The sequence below is a fragment of the Centrocercus urophasianus genome, unplaced genomic scaffold (genome assembly GCF_019232065.1).
Source record: "Centrocercus urophasianus isolate 14NV4802_14NV808 unplaced genomic scaffold, USGS_Curo_1.0 seq_10, whole genome shotgun sequence".
Taxonomy (NCBI): domain Eukaryota; kingdom Metazoa; phylum Chordata; class Aves; order Galliformes; family Phasianidae; genus Centrocercus; species Centrocercus urophasianus.
Genome location: NW_024884142.1, coordinates 95,261,049 through 95,277,822, shown reverse-complemented (window position 1 = coordinate 95,277,822; position 16,774 = coordinate 95,261,049). Strand labels below are relative to the sequence as shown.

At 50.9% G+C, this 16,774-nt stretch overlaps 2 protein-coding genes across 2 annotated transcripts in view; one reads left to right on the top strand and one right to left on the bottom strand.

The window, feature by feature from the left end:
- LOC122161166 (WD repeat containing planar cell polarity effector) overlaps window positions 1-12,751 on the top strand; it is a 137,745-nt gene extending 124,994 nt beyond the window's left edge. The window contains exons 17-20 of the mRNA XM_042820356.1: window positions 1,197-1,320; window positions 6,406-6,500; window positions 7,661-7,689; window positions 11,779-12,751. Of these exons, the coding sequence (XP_042676290.1) occupies window positions 1,197-1,320; window positions 6,406-6,500; window positions 7,661-7,689; window positions 11,779-11,829 (299 nt within the window). The 3' untranslated portion in view covers window positions 11,830-12,751. The remainder of the gene's footprint in view (window positions 1-1,196; window positions 1,321-6,405; window positions 6,501-7,660; window positions 7,690-11,778) is intronic.
- Window positions 12,752-14,682: 1,931 nt separating this feature from the next.
- OTX1 (orthodenticle homeobox 1) lies at window positions 14,683-16,607 on the bottom strand. Its single transcript, XM_042822680.1, has 3 exons — window positions 16,511-16,607; window positions 15,944-16,095; window positions 14,683-15,438 (listed from the first exon to the last, which is right to left on the bottom strand). Exons 1-3 carry the CDS (start codon window positions 16,605-16,607, stop codon window positions 14,683-14,685), a joined length of 1,005 nt encoding a protein of 334 aa, XP_042678614.1.
- Window positions 16,608-16,774: the final 167 nt, after the last annotated feature.

The following is a 16,774-nucleotide window of genomic DNA, read 5'->3' as shown; positions in this document are numbered from 1 at the left end:
TTTTTTTTTTTTCCTCTTTGTATTTTTTATTCAAGATAAAGGAAAAAATGCACCAAAGCTGGTTTATTATTCAAGGCAAGTCTATTATTTATTTATCGCAGTGTTGTGTGCATGCTTGGAGTGTGGCCCCTGACTGAGTTGGCTGCTGGCAGTGATTCTCTACATTATTCCCTCCTTGGGAAAGGGCAGCTCCGAAAAGATGGGATACTTTAGGAAGCCCAATCAGCTGCTATACATCACCCTCCTGCACATCGCAGACGTTAATAGTATCTGGGTAGCATGGAGTGTAGGAATAGTCTGCAGCAATCTGACAGCATTCATTTTTTAGGACTGAGAGATGCAGAAATGCTTACAAGTAGCTTTGCCCTCCTAATCTGGTGAGCATCCTGAGTCCCTGGTCAAAATGTAAAGTAGCAGTATAGCAGTGCTCACAGGAGCATTATGTTCTCTGCACTGCCCATGGTGTTGCCATGGGTATCACACAGATTAGCTTATACAGGATCCAGGAAGGCAGAGAACAAGGGCAGAAAAACAGGATTAAAAAAAGAAAAAAATAAATAAATGCAAAAAGGTCTTATGATTTTGAGAAAAAAAATCTTTGAATGTCTGTATCTGTAACAGCATTTTTCCTTAATCCAAATTCTGCCAGCCTGCGGCTTGATTACGCTGTTTATTTATTTTAAGTGTCACACCTTGAATATGCAGTTCCTCCTCTGTATTTCCAAGTTCTTTTGTATTTTGAAGCAATTCCCCTCCCCAAAGGGCTCAGTCTGGAATTTGGGAATAGAAAGCCCATCCTTCATGTCCTTCATTTGAAGGCTTCAGGACTTGATCACTGACTAAAATATTTTTGGAACAAAGGTAAGAATAATTCAGGAAATGTGATGATGTGGACATGGTTAGTGGGCACGGTGGGGATGAGCTGACAGTTGGACTGGATGATCTTAGAGGTCTTTCCAACCTTAATGACCCAGTGATCCTAAGTTACACAAGCATGGGGGTCCCGTCCCGTCCCTTTGTACTTGGATCCTTATGGCAGCAGCTGCTGGTGGTTAGCTGCATGGACTCTTTTTCAGGGAAAGAAGTCAAGAGTGAAAGGTACATAAGCATGTGGTTTTCTGCGACCCCTGACAAACAGCTGGCAGTTTGCTTTTCCATTGAGCCGGCCTGATCCCATAACTTGCTTGGTCTTGCAGAACTCCTGGGGCATGCAGATGAAGAGGATACATCGCACGAGGCCTTTGGTGGTCAGGTCCCAGAGCACCAAACTGAGCGCGACGTGCCCACAGCCAGCCCGGCTGTGCTGGCCTCTTCCCACAGGTGAGCTGAGCTGCTGTGTTTGTTCCTGCTGGCTCCACTTGTCTTGCACCATCACAACCACTTTTGAATTAAAACACTGCTTCAATAAATGTGCAGAAGAGAGAAATGCAGCAATGGAAATGCTGTGCTTGGTAGGTGGGGTGTAAGCAGCTCTTCTAAACATCCAGTGTGATCTTTTCTGGAGCCTGTAAGCTCATCACCAGCTCTGGGATCAAAATCCCCAGGATGATGTTATGAGAGCACACTTCTGCCGAAGTTGAATAAAACCTGGAACTTGTTCAGTGTGAGAGAAACTAACATGCTAACTAACATCTAAAGGGAGGTGGGAGGCAAATGGATGAGGACAGGCTCTTCTTGGAAGTGTGTGAAGACAAGGGATAATGGTCTAAAACATGAACATAGGAAGTCCCATACTAACATGGAAGAACTTCTTTACAGAAAGGGTGACTGAGCACTGGGACAGGCTGCCCAGAGAGGTTGTGAAGTCTTCTTCTATGGAGATATTCAGGACCCATCTGGATGCCTACCTGTGCAACCTACTGGAAATGAGAATGAAACAGTTCTTCATAGAGATCAAAAAATAGTTTGTTTCTCGTGTTTTCCCTGATAAGAAAGAAATAGTTATTTATTTATAGTGAGTATATTTTCTGTCCTTACTGTATGTAAAAACATTGTTAGTAAATTTAGCGTGAGTACAGCATTGAACTTCCACATTGGTGAGTCATCCTGTTTGCATAGAGTCGTGCTGAGCACACTCTGTGTGGGCCGCAATCACATTTATGGCTCATCTCTCTGGCCAGGATACTCCAGCATTACTGGAGACTTTGCTGCCTAATCTGAGGCATCAGGAAACATCCTGCTCTGTGATGGGTAGATGGTTAAGCAGCATTTTAGGAAGTGTCTTTAAATTGGCTCAACATAGGAACCTGAAATTAGAACTTACATGCTCTCTGTTGCCTCTGGGAATTCACCTGAAACATGGCAACAGTAACACCTTAAAATACTGCAAAGTGTATGGAATGGCAGCTGAGCATTTTAGGAAGTGCACAGCAACGTTGTTATTCTAACCAGTTTCCCACATCATAAATGCATATCTGACATTTTCACTGTCCACTTCTCCACAGCCTTCAACCACTACCTGCAGTTTCAAAATCAATAACCAGGACGCATCCTCCCATCTCCAAAGGCCCTCCATTGTTCATTAGCTTGGCCATTTTTTTTGTTTTGTTATTGACTTACACAATTCCTCACGCTGCTTAATGCTAGTTTTTGGTGTTTATGTATTCTGTTCACCAGTGAGATAAATGTACAGCCTGAATCATTTCCTATTTGCTTCTGAAGTCTTTCGAGACAAAAAGAAGAGAAAAAAACTCCATTTTAGTAATAGATTTACTACAATTCCTTTTTGTTCCCAACCCCAGGCATCATACAGCCTCCTGTCCTGGCCAAGCCCTGCTTTGTGTGTATTACTGTGGGCACCTTGTTGATTTGCCTCCTCAGCATCACTGAAATCCATGAGACCTTGTCATGAAGGTCTTGATTTGCAGTCTGAGGAGCAACATTAGCCTATAGCTTTTATTTGCTTTGTTCCCCTGCACATTGGCATACCATGACATCATACAGCAAATGTCGCTTGTGGTTGCGGTGATGAGCTCAGCTCTGTGCTCAGGAGGGTTGCCCCAAGCTTAGCACAAGGGGAGGTATTGCTGCTCTCATTGTGAGCTGCCCAGTGTTCACCAGTGCCACAGGTCCCTGCTGGGTCATGCACCACAGCCTTGAAGCTGGATCTGACTTAACAGCTGAACCTGCTGTGAGAAGCGAATGGGACCAGATGGCCTTCAGAGGCCCTTTCCAACCTAGCATCCAACTTCCTAATGTTCTTTGCAAGTTGAGCATCAATATTTGGCATCATTAAATCCCCACAGCCTTATCTGTGCAAGTAAATCAGAAGTTTCACAAAATCAGTACATGCTCACATGCACATGCACGTGCTCACATACACTTGGCCTGCATAAATTCGGATGTACACAGCAAAGTTACCAGGCTGTGCTGCCTTTGGCGAGGAGAGCCCCCTGTACCTCTGCAAGACACCACAGTGGGACTTTTTCAGTCTTTAGCAAGCACAGCACTCAATGGCTGCTCCTTGTTCTTTCCCAGAGTCTTTTATTCATCTGCTTCGGCTCTATGTCTTTGGACCAGCTAGTTGCATCCCAAAATCATTGGCTTGTGTCACTGCCAAACATCACCACCCATCAGACCCAGATATGGTCCCGAATTTCTATCTCACCCAAGGTTCTGGAAGATCATATTCAGCACATACCTCAGCTGCTTCTCTTATATTTAAACACAGACCATCCTTCTGTTTTGGAACAGCTGAGATGTATCTCATGAATTGCATCTAGGCAAAGGCCCCAGGCAAGCTCTGAAGACAGAGCTTAGCTTAATAAACCTGCTACTGATGTCCCTCAGGGAGCATATGTGTAACAGAAGTGCAGTTTTCAGGCTGCATAATTAACAAATCAATTAACTCTTAACACCACCATCTCATTTCTGGCTCTGCCTAGCGAGGAAGGGCAGAGCCTGTGACCAGGACCAAAATGATAGATCCTAAAATAGTCTTGAAGATGTATTTCCCTGAGAACCTATTGTGGGCGAACTCCAGCTGCTTGTTTTGCCCTAACAGCCAAAAAGCAGAAAATTTCTTTTGGGGCTAAAATGAGTATTACAGATGGCAAAGAAAACTGGAGTAACTCTGCAGTGTTTTATGGAAGTTGCACGTGATGGCAGTGCTGACATGTAATCAACCTTCCAAACAGTGTGCACAGAGCTGTGGCTGTGAAAAGTGCTGGGCAGTGCTCCAGGCAGGGCAGTTTATTTGCTGTGTGGTATCTTGCACTGTACCACAGAACAGGGAATGTTTTACAAGTCCCATCTCTGACTTAGGTGTTGACCATTGTCATTCTGCCCTTCCAAACAGCAGATATGCTACAGCCCAGCAATTCTTGTTCTCTCTCATTATTCATTTTTTTTCCCTATTTGTTTTTCTATTTGTGGAGATGCTCTGACCAGCATAACTCTTGTGCTGCCTGTAAATAAGGGCAGTTTTTGTAAGATCCAATATTTTTACAAGATCTCAGTCTTTTTTTATCATAAAACTTTCCTGTCTCTTTTCATGTACTGAAGAACAGACGTATTTCTACTCCTCTACGAAGTTGCTATGCAAAGCTCAGAGGCATGCTTGTGTTTTTTGAACTGTAAACCAGTCACACCTCTTGAAGCATTAAGAGCAGATCACCTGACCAGTCTTTCCTATCTATATGCATTGGCAGTGGAATCAGCATAGAGAGAAAGAACCAGAGAACTCATCCTTCAACCCTGCTCAGCACCAGTGAAGGCAACAGGAGCTTCATGTGCATCAGGAAGGTGGCAGGAGCAAACAGACGCAGTACGTCAGGCAAATTAATTAGCACGTGCACAGCACCTTGACGATTCAAAATTAACTCCTATTAGCCAATACGTGCTCAAGATGCATTGAGGTGCACTGCACAGCCTCTTGATTCCAGACAAAGGTCCTCTTGATGAAATTAGAGTGCTATATGGCCACATTAGCTCACTTGAAGCACGAAAAGTTTTGAAAAAGAAATTTGGCTTTGTCACATGAGCACCACGTAGACTTAATGGAAATTTTTTCCAGCATTCACAAAACAAAGAAAAATCAATACAATGTCTGCCAACTCTTCCACTGAAAGCATTCTATAACCTACAGCGCCGAGAATCCCGAGCCAAGATAAACCACCGTCGCTGACAGAAAATACTGACAATTATTTTGCATTGATTCAATTTGGCCCAGCCTGGGCTGACCTTGTTTATTCATCCCGGTCTCCTAATTCATATTAACTTGGCATCTGGATGGGACATGTGGCACATGGGCTGAAGACCCACTTCACTATCTTAGGCTCAGATAAATGCAGCGCATTGAGTATTTCCAGTGCCTTGAGCTCTTAGGTAGATTTATATGCATTAGACAGAACTGGTTAAGTTCCTTTTATCCCCGCTGGGCTTTTCATGTCTGTTGACAGTAAAACTGGAAGCCGGGTAAAAGTAACATCTTCTTCTAAGCCTTCGGATATACATGAAATCCTCCCAGTATTGGTCAATTTTGAAGACATGTCCAAAGAGGATGGACGGTTTTAAGCTCTTTTAAAACATAAAAATAGAAGGGTTATGGCAATTTGGCAGCCAAAAAAGCAATTTACGGGTCTCGGCAGAATCCAAGGCTGTATGTAAGAAAGCTGATCAAGGTACTACAGAGCAGATAGTGGGGTCAAAGAGCAGAAGAATCTCTTTATTTCTGCAACCAGCATAATCTGGTCTCCAATGAAGTTTCTTAGTTTCTTTTGCTGAACCAATAAAGCTTAGTACAACCTGGAGTTGCATTACTGCAGCTCAAGCATGGCTTGGGAAAGGAGATGAGGAGCATTGCTTTTAGTTGCATGGCAGATGCCCAGCTGCTTGCATAGCCATCTCTCCACTGGTAGGAGGGTGTATGGGAACTGTTGAATCATGGCCTGAACCACTGATTGATCACCTGGGAAAAGCACTGAGTCAGCCCTGGGAGCACAGGTGAAGGCAATTCAGCTGTGTGACCAGAAGGGGTGTGGAGCCTGGCTACACCTCTCCTAGACCCCATTTAAGGGCTGACTGCCACTGGGGAAGGGTCTCTTTCTGGAGATTGTTTCCTTTGGAGTATTTTTTGCTGTGTCTGGGATATGGGTGAGCATTTCATTTATTTTTATCATCTCTTTCCATCACCATAGTCTTTCTAATTATAAAATCTGTAAAGTATCATCCTAACCACACCACTCTACTAACTGTGTATTTGTTGATTGTACAGAGGAGAAAAAAGGCATTGGGAAAACCAAACTTTTTCAGTTTGTGCCTGTTGTCCTTTGTCCTGTCTCTGGTTGCTGCTGAAAAGAGCCTGGCCCTATCTGCCCATTAGTTATCTTATATGCTTTGATAAGACCTGCTCTGCAATGCCTCCTTTGCTCCCTCCACTCCTATCACATCTGCTTTCTTTTTAAGATCCACTTGCTGTGGACTGGTGGAGGATAGTGATGGGGAGCCTGGAGCAGGTGTCACCTCCCTGATGGAGAAACCCTCTTCTGAGCACCAGGAAGGTAAGCAGCCAGGTTGCTTCTGACTGTATGCAGCAGTATGGAGATGGAAAAGTAACAGTGATTAGTATCTGGACAAAGAGTTGGGTTTAGGAATTAAATAAGCCTTGAGCTTCTTTTGCACAGCAGGAAGAGGGACTTCTGCAGCAGGTGCCAGCTAGAGCTCCTGGTGCCTGCTCTCAGGTCGAAAGTCAGTCTCCTGATCTTGTGAAGCTCCTGATCCTGCAGTGCTGTTCCAGATTTGACACAGTCAGAAGACAAGCAAGGTGTCTGTTAGTTCTGGTGTTGCTCTGGGTGTGCAATGGCCAGGTCCCCCAGCAGCTTTAAGTTAGCAAAGCAGCAGTTCACACTGCTTCTGCAGCAGTTCTGCAGCAAATGCGTATAGCTGTCCTGCTCCTCCAAGACCAGATCCAAAGTAGCCTAGCAGTGTAATGGAGTAGTACTCCAGCAGAACACTACAGTGAGAGTCATCCTGCAATCTCAACTGGGCAGGGAGGAGGGATTTTTTTTGCCCTGTCTTGCCGGGTGTCCATTGCCTGTACAATGGGGCTGTAAGAAGGGAGCCAGTCCCCTACCTTCCTCTAGACTCCCTCCCCTCAGCCAGAATGCCCTGCCTGGAGAGACAAGAGGCCACCCCAGCTGGCACCAAGCGAGGCACTGATTGCCTCCAGCGGGACTTCTCTCTGACGTATGCAGCTGGTAATTCTGCTCAAGCCGTAACTTGAAGCCTCACCCCCAGCACCTCCAACAGCACAGCCCTCACAAGGCACCCCGCAGCTCCCCAAGCAGTGCACTGTGAGCATCCCACTGCCAGCAGCACCCATGGAGCGGGCACAATGTGAGAACCCGATCCCATTGCTGCCCCGTGTCTCCAATTTGCCCTGTGTGCACAAATCACTGTTGCTTTAATGTGGCGTAGAGTTTCAAGGAATATATGTGTCCTACATGTATGAACCTGCAGGAGCGATGTATTAAATATTTTAATTGAGCCATTGAATAACAGGATATAAAATAGCTGTGTCCTATCAAAAAAGTGAAAGAGTTACCTAATGCCGTGCCCTTGTTTATTTGGGTTTTTCAACGAGTTCAATGGAATGTAAATAACATGGTGATCTTCTGTGTTGTTGGTTTGTTTTGTTTTTTTTTTTTTTTTTTTTTTAAAGGAAATTTGAGAGCAGTTCCTACAGAACAGGTAATGCACATCTGATTTATTTATTTATTTTTAATTCCTGCTTGTTGTTATTTACTCTTATTTCTGCAACTTCCTGAAACTCCCCAAGCCTGCTCCTGCAAGCTGCCTGCCTGCAGGCTCTCGCTGGGATTGGTAGGAGGGCTCTGCGTACTGCATGGTCAGGACAGGGCTGTGTCAGATTGAGCGCGTGGCAGTCAAAAATGGTCATCATCTACTGGCTGCTGAATAGAACACAAGAAAGCCCTTGCTGTCCTCAACCCACGTTCATCTCAGTGAGTTAGCTGGCACTTGCATTGCTGCTTTCAAGCAGCAAGACTGCTGTAGAGAGGAGTGAAATCCTATCCTGGGTTTTCATGATCACTTAAAGCTGATTTAATTGCAAGGTGCTGCCAAAAAAAGATGGCCTAGCTCTTCTCCTCTAACCAGCCTCAGTCCTTCTCCCCTGTGGCAGTGTGGGTGCTTGTTCCATGGCTGGGAGCCACACAAGTTGGGGGGGGGGGTCGGGGGGGGGGAAACAGGACTGTGCCCCATCCCCAAGCATAGCAGCTACCCATTGTGTGTAAGGGCCTGGGCTGGTGCCAGCTTGGGTGGCTTGGTGTTGGTGCCAACAGAGCACATACATTGCCTGATGAGTCAGCAGCGTGCTGCACTGAAGTGCTCCTCCAGTTCTAGTTTACAGGGGGAAAAAATACATAAAATACAATCTGCGTGGCAGCAGCATGGGTAGAGGCAGAAAGCTTTCTCTATTTTAGCCTCCTCCTGATTACAGTTCTTATTGAAACTCTTATTTTTGAGGCTGAAGTACTCAGTGTTTGGCCATTGTACAAACAGATCAAAAAAAAAAAAAAAAAAAAAGAATGCTTCAACCTTCCAGCGAAGCAGGATGGCACTTCTTTCTTTCTTTCACTGCAAAGCTGTGCCAAGTGAAATTGTGCTCTAAGAGCTGTTCTACCAGTCCTGAAGTGCTGGAGAACACATGCCTGCCCCACCTCTGTAGCATTCAGGCCGGGTGGAGGATGGGGGTGGCTGGCAGCGGGTGACGGAGTTCACTGTGTTGGGACCAAGGTGGTGGGCTGTCCCCTCTGGTGGCCTGAGGATGCAATATGGAGTGAGGTGGGGTTGCAGGAATGGTCTGGGGACATTAGTTGGCTCTGTGTTCTTCCTGAGCTGGGCGGAGGATGCTCCTCACCCCACGTGAGCAATTAATCAATCCAAAAGTTAGTTGGATTGTCACCACGGTTGTGTAGATGAACAGGTTGTGTTGAGGGAGGAACAGCAAGAAAAAGACCTTGTGTTGTGTAAATGAGCTCAAAGACAGCAGCTGTGAGCAGTTGGGGCTGTGGGTAGGCGAGATGTGCTGAGGGTGAAGGAGCCCTTTGTGTGCTTTGGTGTGGGGCAGAAGAGCCATCCACGTGATGTTCGCTCGGTGCTGCTAGGTTGTCATGACCTGTGATGGTGCTTGGAAACCTGTGTTCTGGAGGCTGATGCACACTCTGGCTCCCTGTACCCTCCTGTTTGTTACCCACCCTGAGTGCTGCCGTTCATTCTGCCCATCCAACGCTCACCCCAAATCCATGCTCGGCAGTAGCTCTGGTTCCTGGCAGGGTGCTGGACTTGGCATTTCAGGGCCACATCTGCGCTGCCATTTTGTGTTGCCCCTCACAGAGCTGTACGAGAGCATCCATCCCCAAGTCTCCGTGTCCCCAAGGTCCTGAGGCCTGCACCCTCCTGCTCCCCGTCCCTTTACCACCACAGCCTATGCATTGCCTCAGAGGGAGCCCTCACCGTGCCGGACTCAGTGCCGCTGAGGGGAGCACACCAAGGCCCAGCCCTTGCACAGTCAGCGCTGCAGGATGATCTGTGTGACTATGAGGGGGAGGATATGTTGTGTGCTCCTCTGCATTGGTGAAATGCTGAAGTGACCCAGCACAAAAAGCCTGGAGTCTCCAGTGAGAAATGCACCTGATGTGGGCCCAATCCTCCTCGCCCGCCATGCTCTTGGCTATGAGAAAGCTTCCTGTCCCCAAGGCTGCCAGCCTGCCTGGTGCTCAAGCAGTCGGCTGAGATTGATTTCCTTGAGGAAAGCCATGGCCTTCCAGTGCCCAGCTCAGAGGCATGATCATGCAGGGGCACACGTGAGGTGATGGGTGAGGGCAGTCCCGACTTGCAGTTTGTGTTTGGCCCCGTCTCCTTGCTCTGAGCACGGAGCTGGGCCAGGTGATCCCAGAGGTCCCTCCCTGCATGTGTTACTCCACATGCTGAGCATCTTGAGCAAGCTATTTAGGTCATAGCCTCTGTGGAGCAGCACCCAGCCTCAGAGGAGTCAGGCCAAGCTGCCCAGCACCCTGCTTACCAGCCTCAGTATCTCTGGAAAACATGGATCTCAGCTGCTTTGTTGCTTCCATGTTGGAGGTGAATCTTGCTTACTTACAGGAACTGGAGGTGCTGAAGGCAAAGTGCCTGGTGACTGCAAAGTAACTATGCTGTTACTCAGCTGATTCGCTGTCAGCCAGAAAGGTTTTGCACAATGCTGTCTGAGGGATACTGGAAGGCCTTTCCAGTCAAAAGGAGCACTGCCTATGGGGCCAAACGGGAACCATGTCTTGGTCTGGGATCAGGCAGCCTCAGCCTGCAAAGCCAGGTGTTTAAAATCAGGAGACCCAGGGTCTGGGGTGGTATCCCCTCCAACTCTTTCCCTACTTCTGTTGGCTACCAGGACACTCCTGGCAGAACAAGTGGAGGCCCTGGGGAGCAGGCTGCCAACCTCTTGATGAGGTTTCTCCTGTTTTCTGCTCCTGGAGCCTAATGGAAATACACCTGAGGAGGCTGAGCATTGGGACCATCCCATTGACACACAAAGCTCCATGAGCTGCTCATGGTGACTGCTGTGATATCAGCTCCCTGTTCTTAGAATTGCTAAGGTTGGAAACGACTAGTGTAATCAGCAAGTCCAACCTCAACCCATGCCCACTGCCCATGTCCTTCAGCACTGCATCTCCACATTCCTTGAGCACTTCCAGGGACATCAGCCCCACCGCTGCCTGTGCAGCCCTATTCCTGTGCTGCAAAACCCCACTCTCATCAGATGTTGATGGCTCCTTTTATTGCTACTTTGGGAAAGGTGCACATGTCAGGAGGGAGCTCCAGCCGTGATCGCTCCTCATCCTTTGGTTTGCATCAAACACCCCTTTGGGCTCAACGCCACATCACAGCCTTCCCACGCCGCACCACCAGCTCTGCCTTGCTGAGGCCAGATAGGTTTGCAAATAAGTTTTCTAAAGGAGTGTATGCAAAAAGCACACAAGCGGGTAGGTCTGCAGTGCTCAGCTGGTGGGAGTTGAACGCTTCTCTTCAGACAGAGCACAAGTCACAAAGCTGGGGCATGCAAGCCCCTGAGCCTGGAGAAGTGAGGACCTACCCAGCAGCCTCGGATCCCAAACAAGTGTGGCTCTGCTCCGCCCTGAGAGGCTGCTTCCACCCTGTGGGCAGAGACAAATGCTTTGGGATGGGGCAGGCAGACATTTCCCTGGGTGTTCGGCTCCACACCTGGTTCTGCTTGCATCATGGGGAGCCAGTAGCTCTGTGTAACCCAAAAGAAAGCAATGACTCACTGGGCTGCAGCTCTTTCCAAGTATTTCACGCATTTCGCAGGCACGCCAGCCTGTGTTATGAAATGCCCTCTCTTTGCGGTGCGCGTTGTCATGTCCTGTACAAAAACTGAGGGCTCAGTTTTCCATTGTGCACCGACACAGCGCAGACGAAGGAGGTAACGTGCACATAGTTCTGCCTCCATCACTATTTGCATGGTATTAGGAATGCAAAAAGCCATCCCCACACCACTCTGACAACCTGGCTGGCTCCCCGCTGACGTTAGCCCAGCCATGAGGTGCTGGCGGAATGTTTTAATGAAAATGTTAACTAAAATATAAAGTTTCACGCTCCAGCCAGGACTGGAGGGGTGGGAGGGGGAGAAGGTGGGGAGCGGTGCCCTGCACCGTGCTGCTGGGTCAGGGCTGTCTCCTGTCCCTGGGCGGGTGGCAGTGGGAGCACCACGTCCCCATCCATGCTGTCCTGATTTTCTCCCTGCAGGGGCCGAGGGGCAGAGGCTCTCTCCAAGTCGTGCACCTGGGGCTGGTGTGACCATTTCCATGGCATCCGTGGAGAGCCCACCAGGCACAGCTCCAGGCGGAGAAGAAGACCGATGATGGCAAGCATGGCCATGCCCCACATGTGCCTACATCTTGGTGACATTGTTCCCGTGCCACTCACTGGCATTAACAAATGGACTAATTGCAGCTCCCTGCTGACTGCATGGACTGGTTGCACTGGGCGCAGCCATAAACTTCTCCTATATTATATATTTTAGCAATCTGTGCTCGGAAGCAGATTTGAATTTCCACTTCAGGCTCCGAGAACCGTTCCATTGAGATAGGGGCCGATAACATCTCCACTCAGGATACCTCTGTGCCTTTCGCAGTCGGCGGCGTTTTGCTAAGAATGCTCTCCATTTTCATATCTTGCTGTATCATCTCAGCTGAATAACCATTATTTTGCCTTTAAAATAAGACGCGGAGCCTCTTAAGCACCGTTCCATCGGAGCCCCGATCCCAATCGGCCCCTCGCACCGCGCCGAGGCAGCGAGCCCTGCGGCATCGCCGGGTTTCGGGCCGTGAGGGCGGGTTCCGGGGCTCCCTCCCCCTTCCATCCCATCACCATCGTCTTAAAACTGTTTTTTTCTGTCCTGAAAAGGAAGATGAGCTGTAAACGTTTTGTTTTTTTTTTTTTTAAATCTGAAGCGATTTGTGAGCAAAACACCTGTATGGAGCACAATAAAAGACGTGTGCTTGCTGTCGGCCAGCAGTTCTCCCCCAGAGCCCCGAGCCCGGCTGTGGGGCGGTGCGCAGGGACGGCGGGGGCAGCGTGGAACGCAGAGCTGTGTGCTGAACGGCAGCCACGATTCTGTCAGCGCGAGTGATGGTCTGTGTGAGGGATTAATCCGACACCAGACAGGGATTCCTAATCCTTCGCTATATCATAATCTATTTACTTTGCATGCTAAGAGGATTTCGGCTTAAAAATATACAGGAAGTGATACTAGAAATGTACATAAGATGCAAAGCGCCGTTTCCTAAAATCTCACCTTTTTTTTTTTTTTTTTTTTTTTTCCCCTCCATAAAATCCTCTGATGGTTTTCTTGCAAAAGTCCCATCCTGGAGGAGCGGGGACTGCTGTCCCCAGCACACAGCCCTGCACACTCCGAAAGCTTTTGATGCCCGACCGAGGGAACGGCGTTGCACCAGGAGCGCCGCTGGCACTTCCCAGCCGGGGCTCGGACCCAAGTGGGATTTTACATGCGGTTACTGCTGCTCTTGTGCCCGAATTAGCGGCGATGGGATAAGGTGGAGCGCAGCGGCAGGGCTCCTCTCTCGCCCGCTGCAAGACAATGACCGGAGCTGCCGAGAGCGGCTCACCGCTGCCCGCACTGCACTGCGTCCGGTGGGCGCTGGGACAACTTTTCCCTGCCTAAAGAAGGGCTGCGAGGGCACCGGCGCTGGGACGAGCACAGCCGGTGCCGGCATAGAAACCCGACGCCGTTCCGTAAATGCTGTTCTATCTACAGCAGGTGGCACAGGATGCTCGCTGCCCGCATCGCCCGGCGGTGGCGATTCCACCTGCATGCTCTGAGATGGGCGACCCAACAGCGCTCCAGCTCTTCCCAAAGCACCTGTAGCACCCCAGTGCCTCTGCTCCCCCCACACTGGGGACGCGCCGGGCTCCCGGCTGCGCTGGGAGCTGAGACAAGACCAAGGCTGGAAAATAAATGGGGATTTGGGGGTGGAAATTGCCGTGAGAAATAATCCCCCTCCCCTTCCCACTGAGTCGCAGCCGACAGCGGGAACAGGGAAACGCCGGCAGCGCGTCTGAGGTCGTGGTGCCGAGCACCCCGCTGTGTGCCCACCGTGCTGTCGGTCCGGGGTGAGCCATGCATCCCCTCTCAGCACAGAACTGCCCGTGGGTCCCCAGCGCATAGCGCTGCATCAGCAGGGTTTCAGCCCTTTTGGGAAGCGCTTGCCCACCCCGCACGGGGAAACGTGGTGCAGCCCGGCCAGGGAACCAATTAGCAGCGTTAATTAAAAGCAGCCTGGAGCCTGCACCCGCAGAGAAGTGTCCCTGCACAGCCTGTCCTGCTGAGAACCCCCGGAGAGAGAGCATGGAGAGTGAGCACGGGGTTCGATATGGGGTCTGCTGGTGGGCACTGCATGGCTGAAGGATCTACGGGGCCACGGCAGGGGGCAGGAAACCACCTCCCCTTCCCCACATTTACCCCAAAGGAGCTCAGCTCCCTCCCAGTCCCCCATCCCTCCTCCCCCCCCCCACAAAAAAAAAGAAAAAACAAAATAACAAAAAAAAAAAAAAAAAAAAAGAACCCAAAACTTTTTTTTTTCCTGTTTTTCTTTCCTTTTTATTATTTTTTTTTTAATTTTTTCAAAAAGCTTTTTGTTTTTTGGTCTGCGGGTCGGCCGAGCAGCCCTTCCCTCCCCTCCTCTACCTCCTCCTCCTCTCCAGCCCCACCGGCCCCTGGCGGACAGACGGATGGACGGAGGTGGCCCCGGTAGGGGAGAAAAACTGAGAAATAAAAATAAAATTTTAGGGGGAAAAAAAGAAAAAAAAAAGAAGAAGGAAATGTTAAAGTTGCATTTTTGCATTGGGTTCATCGCCATCGACGGTGGCCCAGGAGCATCAGCTGAAGGGAACGGCTGCAGCGCTGGGCTGGAGCCGGTGCTCATCCATCCCAGGAGCGCGGCCAACCAGGAGCAGGGAGCCTTTGGGTTTTTGTGTTCCAAGTCCTCTTCCGTTCCGTTTAAAAAAATAATAATTATAAGAACCCGGCCGGAGGGGCGCGGGACGCAAATAAATATCAGTCAGGAGAGACGGGGCCGCTGCCGAAGCGGGGAGGAGGCCTGGGGTGGGGGTCGGTGTGGGGCCGGGCCCTCACAAGACCTGGAAGCGCCAGGAGGCCTGGTCCTTGTAGTCGAGGCAGTCGGGGGAGTTGAAGTTGAGCTTCCAGGAGGCGGCGGCGGCCGGCTCCTTGTAGTCCAGGCAGTCGGAGGAGTTGAAGGGCAGCGCGGTGCCGCCGTAGCCCTGGTGGTGGTGGTGGTGGTGATGGTGGTGGTGGCCCGAGCTCTGGCTCAGAGGGTGGTGATGGTGGTGGCCCGGCACCGAGGAGGGACCCATGGGGCTGAGCTGGTGGGGATGGTGGTGGGAGTGCATGGGGGCCAGGTAGGAGCTGCAATCCACTCCCCCGAAGTAGGACGAGGAGGGCGGTGCGGGGTAGCCCTGCCCGTAGCCGCCGCCCTGGCCGTAGGACACGGGGTAGCTGGCGGAGGCTGCGGGCCCCGCGCGCTGCATGCAGGACGCGCCGGTGGGCGGCAGGGGCTCGGGCACCGTCACCCCCGCAGGGGCTGCACCAGGAGAGATGGAGGCCGGGCTCCAGATGGACGAGGCCGTCGTGCCCAAGGAGGCCGGGGCAGCCCCGGCTGCCACTGCAGCCCCTGAAGAGGCCGAGCTGGAGGAGGAAGAGGAGGCAGAGGAGCTGGAGGCGGCCGCCGGCGGCGTGAACTGCCCGCTGCTCTCCGAGCCTGAGCTCTCACGGGCCGGTGATGACTTCTTCTTGGCCGGGCGGCTCTTGGCTCCGCCGCCGCTCTGCTGCTGCTGCCGGCACTTGGCGCGGCGGTTCTTGAACCAGACCTGGGGGAAACGGGGCTATGAGCGGCGGGGAGAGGAGCCGGGGGCTCTGCTTGCCCTCCTGCAGCCGGGCGGCCTCACCCGCACCCACACCCCGCCATTACACCCACGGAGCCCTGCCCGCGCCCCGACGGCATCACCCCAAATGCCCTCAGCAAGGAGTGGGGTGTCCCGTCCTGTTGTACTGGGGTCACTGGGGCTTGAGGCTAAGGCAGCCCACCGAGCTCAGGACCCCTCAACAAACGTCCGCGGGGAAGGGGCCAGCACCTGCACACCCACCCTGCAGGCAGCACTCCGGGGCCGCTGCTGTGCAGCAAGGCAGGACAGGGGCTGTTAACCCCGCAGGGCAGGTGGACGGGGGAAAACAAATTAAATAAGATCGAAAAAAATTACAAGTGAACCGAAAATAAACAAAAGCCCCTTCCCCTGAGCAGCACAGCCCACGCACGCCCCAGGGAGACCGGCTGAGCATGGCCGACCGCGCCGAGTGCCCCGGTCCTGGCAGTACCTGCACTCGGGACTCGGGCAGATTGATCTTCAGGGCCACCTCCTCCCGCATGAAGATGTCGGGGTAGCGAGTCTTGGCAAACAGGGCCTCCAGCACGTCCAGCTGCGAGCGGGTGAAGGTAGTGCGCTCCCGGCGCTGCTTCCTCGGGGTGGCTGCAGGCAGGCACCGTCACTGTGGCACCGCGCGGCCCCGGCACCCCGCGGTGGGGCGTCCTTGGAGCATCCCCCCCCCCTGCTCTGTGGACCCCACTTTATGGAACCCCTTGGTCCCACGGCACTGCTGTGCGGGGCCGAACCCCATCCCGCTGCAGACGGGGTGAGCAGAGAAGCACTTGGGAAGGATCAGGCCCGGACGCGGTAGGAGATCCGTGGAGATTTCGTTGTAGGGAAATAAGCCACACTTCCACCTCCCCTTCTCCTCCCCCTTCTTTTTCTTTTCTTTCTTTCTTTCTTTCTTTCTTTTTTTTTTTTTTTTCCTTTTTAAATTTTCCTTAAAATTCCCCGCGGAAGCGAACGAAATCAGGGGGGAAGGGTAGGAGGAGGTGGGGGGGTCGCGTTTGGGACTCACCCGGGTACCCGACGGAGGGGTGTAGCAGGTCCATGGCCGGGCCCGGCAGCCCCAGCCCGTTCATGCCGTATGGGGGCTGCTTGAGGTAAGACATCATGCTAACAGCCGGGCGGGTTTCCTCCGACGTCCCGCAGGAAAGTAAAAAAAAAAAAATTAAAAATAAAATAAAAATAAAAATAAAAATAGTCGCAATAGAAATAATTTTTTTTTTAAAAAAAAAAAAGAGGAAAAAGAGGAAAAAAAAAAAAAAAAACCCAAAAAAGG